Source organism: Indicator indicator, chromosome 5 (assembly GCF_027791375.1).
Source record: "Indicator indicator isolate 239-I01 chromosome 5, UM_Iind_1.1, whole genome shotgun sequence".
NCBI classification, from domain to species: domain Eukaryota; kingdom Metazoa; phylum Chordata; class Aves; order Piciformes; family Indicatoridae; genus Indicator; species Indicator indicator.
This window is the reverse complement of record NC_072014.1, coordinates 36,013,054-36,034,038: the sequence shown is the minus strand read 5'-3', so window position 1 is coordinate 36,034,038 and position 20,985 is coordinate 36,013,054. Positions and strand designations below refer to the sequence as shown.

Genomic DNA, 20,985 nt, shown 5'->3' with positions numbered 1-20,985 from the left:
GCACTGCAGCTGAGGTCTCACCAGGGAAGGGCAGAGGGGTAGAACTACCCCCCTCGACCTGCTGACAATGCTGCTGGGGATGCAGCCCAGATATGATTTTTTTTTAGGTTGTTGGGCTAAAATGACAGTTTTGCCTGCCGCTCGCCTTCTGAGGAGAGGCGGCTACGGCAAACAGCCTCTCGCGGTGAGAGAAGCGCCAACTCCACCAGCCTCAGGCGGCTGCCGGCGGGACTTGAACTCGCCGCTAAACTAACTCCCACCCCGCCCTGCCTTGTAGAGCGCCCCGCGGCCACTAGGCGCACAGCGGCGGTGAAGGCTCCGCTCTCGCGAGAGTTGGCTGGCGCGCAGCAGGCGCGGCACCCTCGCGCTGCCGTCGCTGCGCTCGCGAGAGGTGTGCGCGCGGAAGCGGCGTGGCTGGGCAGAGCGGAGTGGAGCCGGGTCTGGGCGTGAGGATGCCGAGCGCTGCCGGCCGCGGCCAAGGCCAGGAACGCCGGCCCGAGAGTGAAGAGTCGTCGCCGGCCGATGTGGGTCTCCGCAGGGAAGGGGCTAGCGCGGCGTCAAGACTGCCCATCCCGAGAAGGGGAAGGGGCAGGGTCCGGCCTAGGGCGGGGTTGGAGCTGGCTTTAGGGTCCAACACTGAGGGGTCAGGCAGCAGCGGTCCCTGCGGGTTGCGGACGCCGGGCCTGGGGCGGGGGTTTGGCCGGACCCGACGGCAGAGCTGCCTTTTGCTGTTGCCCTGCAGTGCACTTTCCCCTGCTCTGGGCCAGACTAGTTCGTGACTCATTGAAGAGCTCGGGCCCTCTCCGGTCGCACAGCGCTTCCTGAGGTCCGCCAGAGCCCGATCTCTGTGTGGGATGGAGGAGGCTCTGCTTGAGCCATGAGAAACAGCACAACCCTGCCCTGTCACCGAGCCTTTTACTTGTTGAAATTTCCTGCAGAAATAGGGACCCTACAGGCCACTTCTGCAAGGGGACCTGTGGCTCCTGTTGGCCTGGCAGGGGTTTCTGTCTTAATACATGAAGATCACAGATCAGTGCTGAAAAATTGTAGACCAGTATTTCTTAAAGAATTAAAAATAAAGTAGTAATAAAACCCATCAGTTCGTTTTTGCTATAAAATAAATTTTGCTTGCTGATGAAAGGCCAAAAATATATCTACACCAAGGAATTTGCATATAGGTGGCTCTTGTAAAATTGTATATGGGGCCACAATTCATCAAAAGCAGAGAAACCAAATAAAGTATTTAAAATGAACTTAGGTTCATATATTGAATAAAGTCAATCAAAGTTTGGTTTGTTTTTTTAAGTGAGTGGAGTTAGTTAGCAAACTACAATTGTGCTGTTAATGAGAGGGCCCCATTTCCCTGTGTCTTACCTAGAAGGTTTTGTTAGTAGTTAGTCAGGCTTGCTTTGGCAGGCTGATGAATTTCCTAATATGCCGGAATATGGGGAGGAAATACTTAGCAATGGATCTACTTCTGTAGGACTCAATTATCTTTTCAGGAGTGGACTCTTACAGAGGTATTCACACTACTGTGTAGCAAGTAATGATCCTAATGAGGGTTTGGTGTTGGAATTTCTTTTTCTTGCAGGGCACAATTCTCTTCTTTCACTTGCATATACCTAGGAGCTAATTGAGTTGTATTACTTCAGTTAACTCTGTAATGATTGTGTTAATTTTTCTTTGATATGTGTTTCTCACCTCCATTTTAGGATTATGCTAAGGAAAGATATGGAGTGTCATCAATGATACAATCCCAAGAGAAACCAGGTCAGTTAAAAAATGAAAGAAGTTTTTTAAAAAGAGGAGGGGGGGAAAGAAGGAAAAAGAAATTATGTCCTTGGTATCTTTGGTATTTGTTGCAAAAATCATTTATCAAACTTTTTCATTCAAATCCTATTGCCATTATTTCCTTTACTTGAATACATTTGGTATTTGTGAAGCTGCATTTGAAGTGCTGTGTCAGTTTTGTGCTCTCCAGTGCAAAAAAAGACGTTAACATTTTGGACCTAGTCCAATTGCTCAGGAACTGGAACAGGGTCTCTGAGGAGAGGCTGAGGGAGCTGGGCTTGTTCAGCCTGGAGAAGAGGAAGTTGGGGGGTGATTATTACTGTTTAAAGCTACTTAATGGGAGGGTGTAGAGAAGATAAAGCCAGACGTGAAGGTGTGTGGTAATTGGACAGGAGGTCATGGGCACAAGTTGGAACACAGGAAATTCTGATTTCTGAAGGAGAAAAATCTGAGTGTGGTTGGATATTGGAGGTGATCCAGCGAGGTTATGGAATCTCAGTCTATGCGCTTGCCTGGAATACACCCTACACAGCTTGTCAGTTTTTGTCTCTGTCCTGTCACTGCAGACTTTTTTTTTTTAATTAAATTGTTATTATTTATCATGTAGGGAGTCCTGAGATGTCAGGTTTTTTTCTTTGTTTGAAGTTCTTTTATGGCTTACTGTAACAGTGCTTTGTATGAGTAGGATATCTGTCTGCTTATACAGACCTCATTAGTCCTGCATATGAGCAGCAAATCCATTAATACTATATATTAGCATTACTCATACTACTGTGGATTCAGGAAATCCTCATTTTCTACTGATGTGGAGTTGGAATTCAGAGAGATTTATGAACTAGAAAACAATCTCCCAGGCCAGCATCCCAAGAAATAATAATTTTCATATTATTCAGTGCATGAAACGGGAATGAAGAAAGGTAATAGACTGGCTTCTAGTAACTTCTTCGTAGTGAAATGTAAAAAAGGAGCATCATCTGTGCTCGTCATTTTTTTCTCCTCTGAATGGTTGTTTTGGTTGACCTCCCTTAGGAAGGGAAATGCAGAATGTAGAGAGGAGGAGAAGACACAAAAGAAATCATAGATTGAAACCAAAGGAAGGGAAACATTATGTCAAGAATGTAATGGGACAAGAAAATCACTAGGGACTGTATTAACAGTCATTATTGCATGAAATACATACTCACTGTCAAAGAAAGGAAAAGAAAGTTGGGAACACATTGTAAGCCAGCCCAACTGCTGGCTGCTGTGGTCTCCCTCTTCCTGATGCTGGGTCTTCTGCTGATCCATTTCAACATGCTATTAACAACTTGTTTAGCCAGCTTAGCAAAGTGAAAGCAGTTGGTTAGGGATCAGTTGTTGGAAGGGGCAGGAACACATCCATACATGGTTATGTGGAACCATGTAACAATCCATAAATTGGTATGCATGACCAGAAAAGTATAGTATGCAGAAAAAGGTCATTTCTCCAAGTTATCATCTGACTGGTTAACCTTCACTGCTGACTGTAGGCTGAAAGATTGACCCGTTGTATCTCCTCTCTCTGCATTCTTCTGTAGTGGCATTTGGCTCACTAGGGTTTCTGAAAGCTGTTTCCTCTGCCGGTTTCACAACCTATAACAAACAACCCTGTGGGGTACCCAAGCAGGCAGATTGAGATGATGGATCAAATCGTGTTTTCATGGAGAAAATCTACCCTGCCAACTGCCTCATATTCAGAGGAAACACTCAATAATACTGTGGAAAAAAGAGTATGTTGAGAAGGAAAATGGCAAAAGCTACAGGAAATGTAGGCTGAGTGCTGTGTTTAGATCTTTTGTCTCCTTGACCCTTGATTGTCATTTTGAAAGAAAAAAGATCTCAACCAGTGTATGGACAAGTTGAGTAGGTTTTCCAATGGGCTTAAAATACAACCTAGAACACTCTTGCTGTTGTGTGTTTTAGAAAGTGCTTATTCAGACCACCAAAATTAGGTAACAATAAAATCCCAAATACCTGCAATAAAGAAGTTCAAGATCATCCTAGTCCCTTCCTTCAGACTAATGTCCTCTTATTTAAAGATTCAGTGGTTCCTGACAGGAGGGCTCTTATGAAAAGACTCATGGGAGAGTGAAGTCATCGCTTGGCCTCAGTAGTGCATATATGCTTTTCTCTAAAGTATTCTGTTTGTATTGAGTGTCTTGGAGGAACTACTACTTGGGGGCAGGGGGGAAGCACAAATGTGGGTGTTCCCATCTGCCTGTACAGTATTGATTTTGTTAATTTCTGAAATCTGTGTGGTTACGTGCCATTTCTGATGAATTGTATGATATGCAGAGCCACATACCATCTGGTAGCTGGAGCTAACAGACAATACAGACAGCACAGATGTCGGTAGCAGCTCAGTTGGGCACTTGCAGCACTGCTGGTTTTAGGTTTGCTGCAGTAGCTGCACTGTCCTGAAGACACTTGGCTGGATGTGGGAAATTAAAAAGCCTAGAGTGATCAGAAGAAGTCACTCTCCTTTCCGAGGGACAGGCTTATTGTTTGGTTGCTGTAGTCATAGATTCTTCTCTGCAGACAAAACTTTTCACATGTTCACAATGTTGTTGCATAGATGCTTCACATTTGCCTGCATTCTTGGCCCACTCCAGTCTTCTGCTAATATTGGCTGACCTGGCTGTCTCATGTTCTCACTTCCTGTTACATCATGTCTTTTAAGTCCTTTCTGCCTGATGAGGCTATGATTGCTAGTTAAAACTCCATTTGCCTTTCTCTTTTTCTTCCTTCAGCCCTATTATTTTTCTCTCTCTTCCCTGGAACCTGCTTTCATCTTATTTTGCTGTTGGTTTTCAGGTTTTCTTAAACTTCTCTTTCTCAAATGTATCCAACATTGTAAAGATGTTGGCACCTCACAGAGACAGGAGAAACATTGATCATACTGTTCAAAACTCCATGATGCAAGATAAGTGAACTTAGTAAGCAGACCGATGTGGCAGGCAGGGAATAGGGGTCTAGGGGTGGAAAAATAATTTTGTCTTGTATAACCCACACAGCTTTTGGGATATGTATCCTTAACCCCATTTTTAGAGAGGTTAGAGTACTGAGAGAAAGATAAAGATATTTAGTGTGTTGAAAAGAGATAGTGCTATATGTGAAGGAATCGAAAAACTATAGTTTCCCCTTAAAGATGATTCAGAATTCCATCAAGGGTGAGGTAGCATGCATATTGATTTGGGGCTGGAAGTGTAATTTCAGACTTGATGAGTGTTTTGTTTGAACTTTGTTTCAAATCTTTGTTACCTTCACTGCAACTGTAGCGTGGTTTAAAACATCTTTTATCTTTGCATTATTTAATTGTTATAAGTGTTTATGTGGCACAGAAAATGAAAGTATAGCTTGCATTTGTGAAAGAACAAGTAGGTGGTAGTCTGAAGTGTGGTGGGAAGACCTCAAAGGTGGGATCAAAGCTTTGTTTTTATCATGGGAGAGATAGAAATGAACTGAAAGGAATTCCAGATGAAATGATATGTGAGAATACAGAGGAAAGATTTGAGCTACATACAAGATGTTTGTTGGACAAGAGATAATGAGTGACAAAGACAAACAATTGCTTACACTATACAAACAGATATCATCAACTACTGGCATTTTAGAAATGAGAGGAAGAGAGATTTGGTAAAAGTTGAAGGAGGGAAACAAAGTGACATAGCAGTGACTACATGTAGCTCGTTTCACTGAGCTCATTGACAGGACCAGAGGCAATGGGTGCAAGCAGAAACAGCAGGTTGCCTCTGAACATCAGGAAACACTTTGTTTACTGTGAGGGTGACCCAGTGCTGGAACAGGTTGCTCTGCGAGATTGTGGACTCTCCATGGAGATACTAAAAAAACCGTCAAAACTCAGACAGCTGGCTTCTAGGCAGCCCTGCTTGAGCAGGGGGTAGATCCTTTCCAATCTCAGCTGTTCTGAATATATCTAATGCAGATGGTTCCTGAAGCTGTAAGGATCCATAAAAAGGCTAACACCTCATTCTGTCTTTATGCTTGTGCCTGGAAAATGTTTTAAGTTTCTAAGAATGCAGCTTTAAGTAAACTGAGGTAATTTTATCTGTCTGAATATCAAACGCTTAGAAATAATAAAGCTTGTGGGTTGTACTGGTTGCACATTTTCTATAGTACTATACTGATAAAGTTTAAATATCAGAAGTTGCTGGCAAGTGATAACATCTTTATCCCCTTTCTCTCTTCCTTCCCCAGTGCACACATGCACACACATTATTGATATATTTAAGTCACCTTCCTATGACATTTCTTTGTATGGTTTCATTCTGTTCTGGTTTTGATGTGTATCTCTGAAGAAAAAAAATACATTACCCTGAACATAAGCTAATGAAAAGTTTCAGCCCCTTAAAATTCCCTGTGCAAAATAATAGGCTTGCAGGGCAAGCTGTGACTGGTATTCAGAGACAGAGGGAAGGAGTCCAGAGCAGCAGATGGTAACCTAAGAGTAGGCAACCTGCAAGAGTTCTGGCGGGAAAAGTCTGGAGTGGAAGTGTCTTAGTAAATGTAATGTTACTTTGAAACAAGGAAGGAGTCTGTGATGAAAGGCAGAGACAGTGTGTTTGCTTGTGTTTCAAAATAGAATGGATAGAATATCTGGAATTGGAAGAGACCCATAAGGATCACTGAACCCCTTGAAGATCTTTTTTGCCTCATAAGCAGTGTTTTTAACTACATAAAATCTATAAATTAGTAAGTGGGGCTGTTCAGTCTGGAGAAGAGAAGGCTCCAAGGTGACCTTCTTGTGGCCTTCCAGTATCTGAAGGAGGCCTACAAGAAAGCTGGGAAGGGACTTTTTAGGATCTCAGGTAGTGATAGGACTAGGGGGAATGGAATGAAGCTGGAAGTGGGGAGATTCAGACTGGACATGAGGAAGAATTTCTTCACCATGAGAGTGGTGAGAGCCTGGAATGGGTTGTCCAGGGAGGTGGTTGAGGCCCCATCCCTGGAGGTGTTTAAGGCCAGGCTGGATGAGGCTCTGGCCAGCCTGATCTAGTGTGAGGTGTCCCTGCCCATGGCAGGGGGGTTGGAACTAGATGATCCTTGTGGTCCCTTCCAACCCTGACTGATTCTATGATTCTAAGTGTAGCTCTTAGAACTGTTGAGGATCTATGCAATGCTGTCTATATCCTCTAAACAATTTGTAGATATTATAGAAAATAAATCTTTGAGGCCATGTGAAAATATATTTGGCAAAAAAATCTACAGAACAATACAGTTATTCCTTCTGGAATAGCTTCATTTATAATAATGAAAGGCATCTCAAGGAATAATGGCATGCACCCAGCATAGTTGCAGTTCATAATGGTTGTATACAATTCTTATTTGAGTTACTTAAAAATATTTTCCTTTATAATCTTTTTTCTTTTACCATCTAAAATCTGTCCTTTCCAAACCGTGCATTCCTATTGCTGTTTAGCTTTCTTAGCTACATAGAGTTTGAAGGGTTCTTTCTGATGAATCCTGGCTCCTACAATGATAGTAGTGCTTGATCAGGTTGTCAGCAACACTCAAAATAAGTCAGTGTTTTTACACATTATTACTCTTGTTGCTCCAAAATGCCAATGATTTAATAAAATATTTTAATTTCTAATGCACATTTACTTACGGTTTCCTTCTCTATTTTAGATATTTTATGGTCCTGCTTGCCTTACATGGGTACAGAGAATAATCTCATCACCTCTGAGCTGTTGTTTTGCTGTGTTCACCACACCACCTTTTGTGTCCCACAGTGGAGCAAGGCAGACATCCCCTATCTAGCAGAGTTTCAGACTAATAAGTGCAGGTAGTACAGTGCAGCACAGTGAAGTCCTATCAAAAACAGTGTAGTCATGCTGGGTTCTGCAATCCATGAACTACAGTAAGTCTTGCTTTTGGTTTAGTGCAGTTTGACCCTGCTGTTTAAGTCAAACAATAAGCTTAAACTGGTTTAAAACCACTTAATAAAGTACCATTCCCTGAGAAAGCAAATGTGTTTTTTCAGTACATCTGTTATACTGTGAATTGATTTTAAATTTTAGCAATGATGGAAAATATATTTGGAATTTAAAATTAAAAATGTTTTGCTTCAAAAAAACCCAAACTGTTTTAAATTGCATTTTTTTCTTGTTTTTTTTTTTTTCTGTAATTCAGATAGAGTTTTGTTTCGAATAAAAGATTTGACAGCAGAGAAGGCTGATGAAGTGGTTTGGGTTCGTGGCAGAATTCATACGAGCAGAGCTAAAGGTGAGATGTTTCCAGGGTTTTGATTTTTATTTCTTTGTATTGATAGTATAACCTGAATGTTTATTTTGGCTTCATGAGTCTTTAGTTATGGCTTGCATACAAGAAAACTTTGCCACCAGGTTACTCAGTGTTCATTTTGGCTTGTTAACTTTCTCTTTTTTTCACTTATCTTGCCTCAAGAGGGTAAAAGGAAATTTTGTTTTCAGCTGATTAGAAATTGGGCATTACTGGTACAATGTAGTAAAAATAAATTCTGGTTCCATCATTGCTAGCTTATGTGTAAAGAGGAATTTTAAAAATATTGTGGTCATTCTCTTCTGGGTGATAACAGTTGGGAGGTAAAACAGTTATAAGCTTCTACTGTAAAGCATACTTTTGTTTGAAACTTATCAGATTTCAGACAGGCCATATTTATTCTACTGCGTATGAAAATATTTCACAGGACCTTTTCTTCAACAGGAAACAAAAATCTGTGTTAAAATTTGAGAATTTTTACTTTTGATTACCAGTGTCTGATTATATAAATTAGAACTTAAAATAAGAAACATCATCTTTATTTTAACAAGACAAAGGGAAAATCCTTTTACAGGTTCTCAGTGGTGTGGGCTGTCATACTTGGCTGTCTGACAGCCATATTTCTTCCCTGAACTCAGATGTCCTCTCTGGAGATCAGTTTGCCATATGCAAACTTAAATAGGCTTTGGCCTTTTCAATTGTCATCAGATGCTGACAACTGTTGTACTGATTTCAGTTATGTTTGGCAGCTCTGTAGTGAGATAAATACCTTGCCTTCCCAGGAGTTGGAAAAAAAAAAAAAGAACATAAAGAAATTATCTTCACAAATGAAACTTAACAGTTTTCTTTGAATTGGGAATAATGCAAACTAGGGATGAAAATCCAGTACAAAATATTGTCACAGCTACCAGGTTCATTTGTCTTTTTGAGGCTTCATTTTCTTAAAATGTGTCCATTGTAATGAGTGTTTGTACTGCAGTTAGTTAAAATAAGGAACTGCATGGAAATATATAGATATAATGCAGGTTTGATTTTGTATTAGAAACTTCAAATTTAGGAAGTCCTCTGTGATTTCCTCAATAGTTCTGTCATGAGGTCTTAAAGGGAAGTCACTTTCCTATAAAGAGAAATTGTCGACCCCAAAAGCTGTGAAAGATTTGGTCACTATAAATTGAAGTTGTTCATGCAAGAGACACTCTTAACTGTTACTATCAGTATACAAACAGGAGTATCCTTATGGCTTTTTCTTTTGCAATTGTAGGAGGATTTCAGGCAACAATTTATTAAAGTCAGGTGTCTATGCAGACATTTAAAACAATGTAAAATTCAATGGCTGCTATTACTTTTCTCTGTCTTGCATTTATATACCATATCTTGCATGATATATGCATTTACTTCAGTCAGAGTAACATATATGTAACATGACATTACTGTGTTACAAGAAGCTGTTTGCTATCCTTCACTTTTGACCTCAGGAAAGACCATTGTTTTTTTCTAAGCAGCAGTGCTTATTTTCAAAACTCTTTAACACAACCTGAAAAATGAAAGCTAAAGGCGTTGATTGTGGGCATGAAGTGTTCTCAATTTATTGATTGAGCTTCTTGTTCCCTCTTGGTCTGACAACACAGAACAATTCTGACATTCAGGAGATGCTGCTAGGGAATGCCATATGCTTGTTTATTTAAGCTCTGGGGGAAAGAATCTTAAAGAAAAGTAAATGTTTAAGAATGAAAAGTAATATTAGCCTTTCCCGCACACATTGTGGTGCTATTCCTACCATTATGAAAATTAGTATCTTGCAGGAAACAGGAAAATCTTACACATAAATAGTGTTAGTTTTTCTCAGAGGCTCAAATTTGACTCGTAAATAACCAATATATCCTTTATTTAACCCCATCTTCTTCTGACCAATAAACCAAAAAACCCACAAAATGTGAGCAACTGTAGAATCCAGCTGTCTCACATAGCAGGCCACTCATGAAGTCTGATGGAAATTAACTGAAGGATGTGTGAAGAATGGGATGTTGGGAATTTCTGTGAGTTACACTAAAACTAAAGTGCTTGGGGGCCTGTGGTTTTTATCATTGATTGAATAAATGCTATTTTTGGCCTATTTTGAAGCTACTGATCATGTTTATCATCAAAAAGCAGTTGGGAAACCACTTGGGGTTCTGCCAGGCAGCTGGGACTTGTGCAGTATGTTAGACCTGAACTTGGTTTTGGTTTAGGAATGCAAAGATTTCTAAAACATCAAAACAATATGTCTCAAAATAAGAGTACCATCAAGAGCAAGTTGCATACTGGACCAAATTTTGTAGTAAGCCATATAAAGTTTTCTTTGCTGGCAGATATGTGTAAATAGCAATGTATTAATTTATATGACAAAATTTTTTTTATTCTTTATAGAAATTTGTTCCTTACATCCTTTTCTCTCATAAGGTCTTAGCACTTACATTCAAGAAAGGAAACAGATTCACATTTGGTTTTATGTGCTTACTTTTGATGGGTTTCTCTGTGTGGCATCTTCTTTTATTTGTTCAGTGAGTAAAAATTCCTTGTATTAGTCTGAGTCAGACATTTTAAACCAAATTTCTTTTGAAAGTTTTCATCTGTTTAGGCATTTTTGTGAGACACAACATTGGTTTGTTTTATAGAAACTTAGTTTGCTGTTGAATGTTGGTCTTAGACTTTTCAATTGAATATGATGTAAGTATTGTGCAACACATGGAGAACATCCCATAATTCCTTTTTTTTTCCCTGTCTCTTCATCTGGAAAGACATCTAATAATTTGATTATGGGTTTTTTTGATATTTTATTTTTCATGCCTTCCACTCTTTGGGGAAAACTTCTGTTTCCTCCTACAGTCTTTGTAATTGATATTCTAACTATTCCTATCAGGGAGCTTTGTTTGATCACTTATCTTTCGCGTGATTAGAAATGGTTATGTTTTACAAAACATCCTATTTCATCATGAAAACAACTACTGTTACTCATGACAAGAAAATCTGAATCCTTTTATGATGCAGATATTGATCAGACTTCTACTGGTTGGGATTAAGTACAACTGCCAAACTTCTGCTTTTGGTTAGCATGACAGGAGGTCCTGCCATATATTTCTCTGTCTTCTCTTTAAATATTTACTAGTTGAGTGACATTGTAGCTGTCTTCAGCTGCTTTTTTTTTTTGTTTGAACACCTCATATACCATTGCCAAAACTTCAGTCATTGTTTGCTAAATTAGTAGTGACTGGAATCAGGGAGACAAGTACTGTTTTCTGGGATACACTGTGTCAGACCACATTGTCAGTAAGAAATACTGAGATACACTTTGCTCATTCAAAGAAACCGAGTGTATCATGTCCTATGGAAAAACTGTGCTTTGTTTGTTGACTTCCTGGATCTGAAACACAGGCATATATACCAATGAACTCTGTTTAATTTCTGAAGCCTGTATTTTTAAAATTTAAATCCATGGCTTAATGTTTGCATGCAAGAAATGCTTACATCCATACCATATTAACTTCTTTCCTTAGATATTGCAGCCTCTGGAATAAAGAAATAATTGTACTCTGTTTTCTGAAAAGATTGCATTTCAGAAATCACAATCATAGGACAAGAATTCGTTACTTCCAATAATTATGGTGTTATTTTTTAATAATATTTTGTATCAGGAGGTGTATGTTTGCTTTTATTTCCATCAGATTGTGTGTCAAATGTTCAGCATTTATCTTCTGGTACTGTTTAAATTATCTACACATATGTGTCAGGAATGGTAATCTACGTAATTACAAGTAAAAACTGAAAGTGACTTCTAATGCCTGTTGATTTTGATGTTTTAGAGGCTGAGTCAACAGTTACTGGGAAATAACTATCTATAACAAAGCTTCTGGTTTCTTTCCATTCTCACCATTTTAATAGAAATGTTGTCATGTTATGATTCAGAACTTGTAATTAAAATTATATTGATGCATTTTATCAGATGCTGGTACCACAATGAAGTGTTTGTTGTTAATTTCTCTCTGCAAGGAAGAAACATTTAAAATCACCATATTTCCTTACGTCTAAGTTAAGGAGTAAATTATTAGTAGAGATGTGAGAGAAATATGAAATGAGTGTGTCAGCTAAACAGATTAGAAAGAGATTTCTTGACTTGGAAATATGCATTTTTAATGTCAACAAAGTTCTTTGTAAATTATTATTAATTCCTATCAACTTCTTTTTTGCTAAGTTGTTCATGAATAAATTGCTCTTCCTGGAAGTTTTACTTGGGTCCTTTAGGTTCTTGTCATTCACCAGAATCAATACTCTTTTTGTTCCCCTTCATTCTGAATGTGTGTGGTGTATTATAGAATGAACATTGTTGGTTTAGTCCCTGTGGTGCAAAATCCAGCCTATTTCCCAGAGCAGTTTTGTAAAGTGAACTCTACAGCTTTAATTTGAGATGATAAGAAAAAACTTTTAAAATGATGGAGACTTGAAGTAGTTGTGAGCAGATCAACAAGGAAAAGTATGCTTTTATTCTTGCAGTTGAAAAACAGTAGGTTGTGATTTGTATTTTTTTGTTTTATCTAGATATAATTTGGCCTGAAAAGCTTATTGTTATTTTTAGAAAAGGTCCATTCTACATGTTTATAGACATAAGGCAGAATTGCTTGATTTATCTCAGTGTTTGCTCTGTGTGCACATGCAGAGCAGACTAGTTTGGTGTAGCCTTTTGGGTGTGGGGGCTGGTGAGGTGAGGGAGACACACACACACATTCCCTTAAAAGCTCAGCTTCATATTAGTGAAGCATTTTTTCCCATTGACACAGACCTCGAGTAACTTGTCCTTAATACACCTGTGTTGTTTTCCTTTGTATTCAGGGAAGCAGTGTTTCTTAGTCCTGCGTCAGCAGCAGTTTAATATCCAGGCTCTTGTGGCTGTGGGACAGCATGCAAGCAAGCAGATGGTAAAGTTTGCTGCCAAGTAAGTAAGCAATTATATCCTGTTGTCAGAGTAAACAATGGTGGGAACCAGGACTCCCAGGGGTTGGGACCATTTTCACACATTAACATCAATGCTTCGTTTGTTTTAAAATGTAGTTATTTAAATTGTCAGCTCACTATTGCTTTGAATACATTACACTGACAAAAGATAAAATAGAGAACAGGCTTGAAATTCATTCTGAACTGCTGAAGCAGCATTCTTTCCCCATAGACAACCTACATTTACTTTCAAGCTGGCTAACAAAAAGTCTGGCAAGCTTAGCTTAGTGGGACACTTCATTTTGTAGGTGGTTGTGTCTGCACATGCTCAGGGTTTTTCTCCTGCAAAGTGTAGTAATACATTTTATAGCTAGAACTGATGTGAAGAAGTTCATATTGCAAGTGCCTTACTGAGTTTAAGAAATTAAGAGAATTTTCTGAGCACTGAATTAGTCTTACTTACACCTTATTTTTGGCACTAGGACATTTAATAAGGGATTTAAGTTACTTTAAAAAATACTTATTTGTGGGCTAGTAGTTAGACTTGCCAATTAAGCAAGTGTTTGTTGAAGCAATTTAAATTCAGTTATTTGCTTTGTTCTTAAAGATAAAAAATAATCTTCTCATGCTACTTGCCTCAAGATTGTGCTTTCAGGTTGTCCACTATTAAACATGTTTACATGACAAAGGTGTTTTTGTAGGAGAGCTTTTAATCATATATTTCTTCTTGTTCACAAATAGAAATGTGGATCAATTCAGTGCAATAATCTGTTTAACATGTGGCACTTGAGTTGCTTCTCTGTAGTTCTTGGCACTACTCTTATGCCTGGGAAAGGAGCCCCCACTAATTAGCTGCAAAAGTGCTACAACCTTCAACCTTCAATATGTGAGGGAGAGGAGGGATTCATTATAGTGTAGACTTCCAGAAGCCAAGTTAAGAAGGTTAGGATAATGCTTCTGCTGGTGAGATTCAAGGCAACTGGAAAACAGAACCAGCAGTGTTTGCTGTTTGGCGATGCTTAGTGTTGGCAGTGCCATGTGAAGCATGCTGTTTACAGGTGTTTATCAGCCAAAGTGAAGTGTTCTCTTTCTTCATGAAATAGTTTGTTCTCTCCAGTGCTTAGGATCTTTGAAAAGAATTAAGTGTATAATTTACTCATTCCCCAGTCCATCTCTCTCTAACCTACCAGCTGTCTGCCTTTACTCTCAACAAATTTGCACTGCAGAACAGTGAAACAGCTCTTAGAGTTCAGATGCACACTGTCCTATTCTCCAGTTCTCTCCAACATCTCTTTTTTTCTGTTTTCCTCATGGCCCTTTCCTCCATAACTGAATTTCTTATATTTCATGAGTGGCAGAGCTCAGTCGTTAGGAGCTCATGAGAGGGAAGTTGGTCCTTAGTCTTTTCTTCCATGTTCTGACTCTGCCACTTGTAAGCCTTCTGTGACTTTCTTTTTTGTATTCATTTACTAATATTTCTTTTTATTCTGTTAGTTTTCTGTCAGGTTAGTGATTTAAATTAGATCGTGAAGGTCCGGAGATAACAGTGAGTGGGAAATGGTGGAAAAGGCTATCTGGAAAGAGTAGAGGGCAAAACTGCTTTCTCTTCTGGCAGCAGTGAACTGTTAAATTAGTCAGAACCTCATCTTTAGGTTCTTTCCAACTTCCTGTCGTCTCCCTACTTTTCTTGATGTGGTAGATCTGATTTCCTCTGAGTAGCCAGACTCATGATGTTTGTACTGAGTTTTGACTTTAAGTCTTCTCCCTTTTATGATAGCATTTGCTAGCTAAATCCTGATACTTCAGCCTCTCTAATTTATAGTATGCATGGTTTACTCATTATTTGTGCTTCTGAAGTGCTCACATGCTTATCTTCATGCTCTTTGAATGAACTTTCTTTGCTGTAGCCTTTCTGAGTTTATTTTTGGGGGCTTGCTTTTGGTATTTTAACACCATCAGTGCAATCATCTTCTTGTGATGCCTTCCCACTAACAAGCCTATTATTTTAATATCCTGCCATGCTGTCCCTTTTTCCACTGTTTTATCTCCTTCTACAGTTTTGTCTGATGTTACCATTGTAAGCTGCCTCTTGTCTTTCAGAGGCATCTGCTGTTCCCTGACTTCTAAATGTACTTGGGGTCAGTGTGCCAGTGACACCTGAAGCACAGCAAGACTACGTGCCTTGTCTTCAGGCACTTTCCTGCTAGTCTTCACCTGCTGTGGAATGATGACATTAGTAGCAGACAAAGCTGGTCTTAGATGTCTAAAAATAACTATATTGTTTTCCTGCCTTTCTCAGTGTCTCTTTTTTGTCACCTCCCCTTGTTTCCTAGACATTAAATGAGGAAATACACATTTATTGGAGAAAACATTTAACTTTAATTTGCTTTAACTGAAATGTAGAGAATTTATCTTTTTCAGTGGTAGCACATAAAGTTTATTTTTCATGTGCTGCTTTCTTAATTTTGATACTGGGTGCAAAACTTTTTCAGAGTAATTCATCTAGTTCTGCATCTCAGGTTTTTAATAAGAATTGACTCGATCATCAGCATTTTTTGTACAAATATTCATAAATAATAAACAGACCAGTTCCTCTTTTAGATATTGGCACATGGAAGCCAAGAACTTTCATAACCTTCTGTGGTCTAGCAACATTCATATAGTAATTGTCTCCATTATTATCAGAATATAAGTTCTTCTTAGAGAAAGATATTGAAATACTTGTTTAACTTTGTTTTACAAAGAGATTTCTGTGACTTTTAACTATGAAAATTTTTTAAGTGAACTTTGAGAACGTACATAGCCAATAAAATAGAGCCAGTTGAGATACTGGATTGGTAGCTGGAGTTCTTACTGCCTTTCACCAGGGAAAAAAAAAAAGCCTAGTCCTGCAAGAGGTGCTGTCTAAGAGAAAGAGTTGTCTCTTTCAGCCAGCAGAGAGGCCAAGTGATGCAGTTAGTGATCTATCAACCCGCTTTTGTCCATAAAGTGTTGGATGTGGTTGGTTTTGGTTTTCTTTATCATTTTTTGTGTCAGCATTCAGCCTTTACCCCCACTGCTACCATGCTACCATAGTCACGTGGTATGGTAAAGCAGTTGGGAGGGGTGGCTATCAGGTTCTGATTTAGCTGCCCAAGCAATATGCCCTTTCTCAGGAAGTAATTTGAGGGCTCTTTATTACAGATTAGAGAATGAAAATACAGAAAAGAGATTAAAATGAAAAAAGAAAAGATGGGTAAACCTGTATGAAATTTTTTCACAATGTAGAAAAATATACCCAAGTTCATCATCTAGATAAATTTGTGATACCAGGAAAACGGCTGGGTATTGCAAAAATATTTTTATTATCCTTTTCTATTTATTTTTTAATCAATTATCTGGAAGTGTCACATCACAGCTGTTAAGTTTGCTGATGGTACAGAAATTGGAATGGTGAAGTAGAGGCTAGGAGTATACAGTAACCAGGGTCCATTTAAAGTAATCAGTTTGATACTTCTAAGAGTAAATTTGTACCTTGGAGGTCGTTAGTTCAGATTTTGTCTGTTCACGATTATTTTTTGTCTGTTCAGGATTATTATGTAGGAAAGTAAGTGATGAGAAATGTAAGGTCAGATAGATAACTGACTTAACAGGAGCCCATGCACCTCTCTTACCTGCTATGCTATGAGGTGTCTTGAGTTTTGAAAAGGAGGAATAAAATTCCATTGACGGAAAATATGCCAGTCATTAGACTATTCCTGGGATATTTTGTCCACTTCTGCTGTCTTTATGTCTGAATATATGTCAAATTGGAAAAGGTTGATGGTGAAGCTGCAAGATTAAATTATATGTGGTAAGGCAGATCTGCCTTCCTGTGAGACTAAAGAAAACTCTCTATTCTATCCAAGAGAAATTAGAAAGTAATTTAAGTAGTAAGTAAATCCCAGTCTGATGGTACCTATGCAAGAAGATTTGCTGCCAATGGAGGGTTCTTTACTTTGCAGATACAAAGTTGTGACAAGATGAACAGATGGTGAAGCTAGGTGAATTGAGAAGGAAAATTAAGTGAAATTTTTTTCAGTGAAAATGATTAAAAATGTGTAGTAGCTAATCTTGCTAAAGAAGATAGGTTTTTGTGTTCTTGTTTCTTTTTTTTTTCTCCAGAAGATACACAGATTCATCCTAATGTCAGAATGTCGGCACAGGAAACGTTGTTGCATTTTTAGAATGAAGAGAATAAGGATAGGTGTTTACCTAGCATTCATGTATTCACTGTCAGTTAGCTTCCTTTTCAGAGGGTTTAATGGATACTGACAGTGTTTGTGCAGACAGTATTACAGGTGCTGCTATTGACTTGAATATAAAATGTTTATGCTTTCAACAATTTACCAAGTGAATTATTTTTTTCAAAGTAAACTGTTGCCTTCAGCTTTAACTGACATGACATTTAGTTAAAGGAACATTGGTTATTATGGTTATGACAATTATTTAATATTTTTAGATTTTCTGTTTAAAGTCTGTAAATAACCAAGTTTCTTCCAATTCCTCAGACTTCTGATCAAGAAAATGTTGATTGTGATTCACTGAGGGAGGCCCACATTGGGTTCAGCTTGCAACACGAAGTTGTTGATGAAAGATGTTGTCATATAGACTGCAATAATGCAATCCTGTGGTTAAAAGAGAAAGTCTTGGCTAATAGGCATGCAGATAATTAAGAGGGACATAAGGCATCTAGTGGACATTTTAGTAATTATAGTCTTGGGATTTTGGAAGGAATGTTACATACAAAGAAGAAGTTTGCTATGCAGAGGAAATTTTTAGCATTGGACTTTATGAATCTATCACTAAAATAGGTTCTTTAAGGATTAAACAGTATAAAGATGTCATCTGTCTTTTTTTGGTGCATCCTAATGTAGTTTCTAGTCCTTTGTAATATTCATTACAGGTAGAAATAAATACTGTTGTCTTTAATGGAAATGGTGCTAGCTTTGGCATGCTTTTCTGCTACTTGTTCACCTTGTTTTGTTTTGTTTTGTTTGTTTTTTTCATTACCCAGGGGAATTTTATAAAAAAAAAATCACCTAGATGACTTAATGCTGCTGCTGCTGTTGGCAGAGAACTCTTTACTGTAGTTAACTTACCCTTTACTGAAGTTACCAGTGTTTAATTAAGGCATCTTGTTTCTTTTTGTAACTTGAAGTTACCATTTTAGTAACATTCTTGAAATTACTTGCTGGGATCACAAAGACACCTTCTAGGTTTCTGTAGCTTACAGTCCATGCAGTGTGTTAGGGACTACAGATTTTTCCAGCATTACTTTTTGCTGAGTGTAGTTCAAACAGAACGGAAAACATGAGTTTTTACTTCCGTGCCAGATTAGATACATTGTGTGAATGAGCAAAAGCTTAATTTGTAACTATCAAATGAAAGTTTAGAGTAGATTGTTGTGAATGTTTGTTAATACAAAGGTGGTCATATGCGATGGAAACGTTGGTAATGCTTTTGTGTGCCCTGGCAACTATACGTGTATTTGGATACAGAGGTCTTCATTGATAGGAACTGAGTTTAAATATATTATGACAAATTATGGCAAATGTAATGACTAAGAGATGTTACAGCGTTTTAGACCAAGAAACACACAGCTTTAGTTGCAGCTCTAGCTTAGAGTGAAAAAGTACAATTTAATCACAGGTGCAGAGTTTTAAAGTTTTGTTATGCAAGTTTTCATAGCAATATTGCAGTTACAATGATGTAAAAGTCAGTTTCTTCCTGTATTTTTAAACTGCTACCATTTTGCATGTCTTGAATTCTGTGCATGTTCAGATCAAAGTGCTGTAGGGACTTCACTAGCACCAGTTCTCAGCCAGGGGATCAGTAATCTGATTATGAATCCATCATACAACACATTTACACTTAACTATTTCTTTTTTTTCAGAGTGCAAAGAATTTGCTTCAAGAAGTTTAAAACGCATTATTTTTATTTGAAATTATTAGTGAGAGGCCTTTTATTTAACAGATTAAAAACTGACATTTTCCAATGAAGACACTGATATTCATGTCATTTATAGTATTTTCTGGGCATTTGCCAAAATGTTGATATGAAAAAGGAATCAGGAACAATAATGGAGAATGATTTAGTTGTGTGTGTGGGGAAGTTAGCACACGTAAAACTCTTCTAAATATTAATTTATTTGAAAAGCCAAGGGAATTTATAGTTATAGTTACACCTAATATTATTTTAACATGATATGTTTTCTGTGTGTTTCTTATTATCATGCTCTCCTGCATCCAAAGTCTTTTTAAACAATCATTTGTAGGACTGTGTACTTGAAGCACTCAGTGTAATTTCTCCTTGTCTTTCTTGAATTTGTTGTCTCTGCTTAAATAATGGAGATGAATGGAGGCTCACCCTTAGCTAAATGAGTTCTGATTTAAAGCCCACTGTCAACCTCTGCTTTGTACAAATGTAGTCATTTGTTCATTACATTGATTTGAGCAACTGTAGCTCTTTTAAAGTGTAAATGTACCAGAAAAACATACTATTCACAAATTTTGTGCAGTATGTGGAATTATCTAATGGTTAAGGAAGTCAAGCATATGAAGCACCAAGATCTATATAACTTTTAGAGCAGCTGCTAAAGAGTTCTTTCACCTAAAAATATGAGCATCAAAGAAATTGTGTAATCAACTAAAATACTTAAATTTGCTGGTTTTCATTACTAGCAACTTACTTACATTGATGCTATTAGGGTTTGAGAATTGTGATGCGCATACAAATCACTTTCTCACCTATGACTCTAGAGGCTTTTGTTGTTTGCTTATAGCAGTCACACTTTATATCATGTTTTTTGAAGACTTTCAAGATGTTATATGGCATTTTAATATGCTATTAGTGACTGTTAGTGGAGAGCAATTAAGATGTCCCTATTGCAAAGGAATGACTTACAAGCATCTTGCATCTTTCAGTAACAAGTCATGTAGTTTAAACAAGATCAATCAGTTTTGATTTTTCCCTCCAGATCTAGGACTTCCTTTCAGTTTGTTTTTCTGCTGGTTAAGACACATCTTCCAGATAATTGCATCAGCTGACACATACAAGAGTGTATTTGGCCTAGAAAAAGAGCTATGCAACTTGTCAGTTTATGTATACACACAGAAAGAAAGAGTGAGCGCTAAGCTTAATCACAATTCTTTCCCTCCCAGGTCTTCCATCCCATCTTGAATTTGTTGTGGCTGGGAATATTTTAGCAAAGTCCTTCATATTCATTATATGTAATAAGTAACTTTACCTAAATCTTTAACTCTGTTTCATTGTTCCATTTCAGTACCTGAATGTCGCAGTACTCAGTACTGAACCTGATGCAGCACACAGTGAAATGTTGTAACCCTCCTGTTTTATCTTTATTGACAGCATCAACAAAGAGAGCATTGTGGATGTAGAAGGTGTTGTGAGGAAAGCATATCAGAAAATTGGAGGCTGTACTCAGCAAGATGTTGAACTTCACGTTCAAAGGGTAAATTTTTGAGTAAATGAATCACTGGTTAATTGTTTGAGATATTATCTGCCTAGGCTGTCTATGTATATAAACTTTGTCAGTAGACAGTCCCATACCAGAAAAATAAACTTTGCTTGAAATGACAAACTTGAGTGTATTATATGTAAATGTGAAACATTTCTGGGTTTAAGATTTTATTTTTAAAATTTGCTATTTTTCTTTCTCATTTGAGTTACAGTACCAAATAAAATAAAATACCTCACTAGAATAATGTGGCTAGGAATGCTTGCAATTCTAGATTTTATTCTGAACTACAGCAGATACTATAATAAAAGTCTGCTTCTTTTTAAGTGCAAGTCAAAGGTTTCTTCTTTATCAGAAAGCTACAATATTCCCCTTAGTACTTCCCAGTGGAATGGAATACATAACTGTCAGCAAAAGTAAAGCACTAGCTTAACAGTATGGAAACCCTTGA

At 37.9% G+C, this 20,985-nt stretch overlaps 1 protein-coding gene across 1 annotated transcript in view; it reads left to right on the top strand.

The window, feature by feature from the left end:
* Positions 1–452: 452 nt before the first annotated feature.
* Positions 453–20,985, top strand: part of DARS1 (aspartyl-tRNA synthetase 1) — a 40,033-nt gene continuing 19,500 nt past the window's right edge. The window contains exons 1-5 of the mRNA XM_054381083.1: positions 453–524; positions 1,713–1,770; positions 7,963–8,055; positions 12,934–13,036; positions 20,426–20,528. Coding sequence (XP_054237058.1) covers positions 453–524; positions 1,713–1,770; positions 7,963–8,055; positions 12,934–13,036; positions 20,426–20,528 — 429 coding nt within the window. The remainder of the gene's footprint in view (positions 525–1,712; positions 1,771–7,962; positions 8,056–12,933; positions 13,037–20,425; positions 20,529–20,985) is intronic.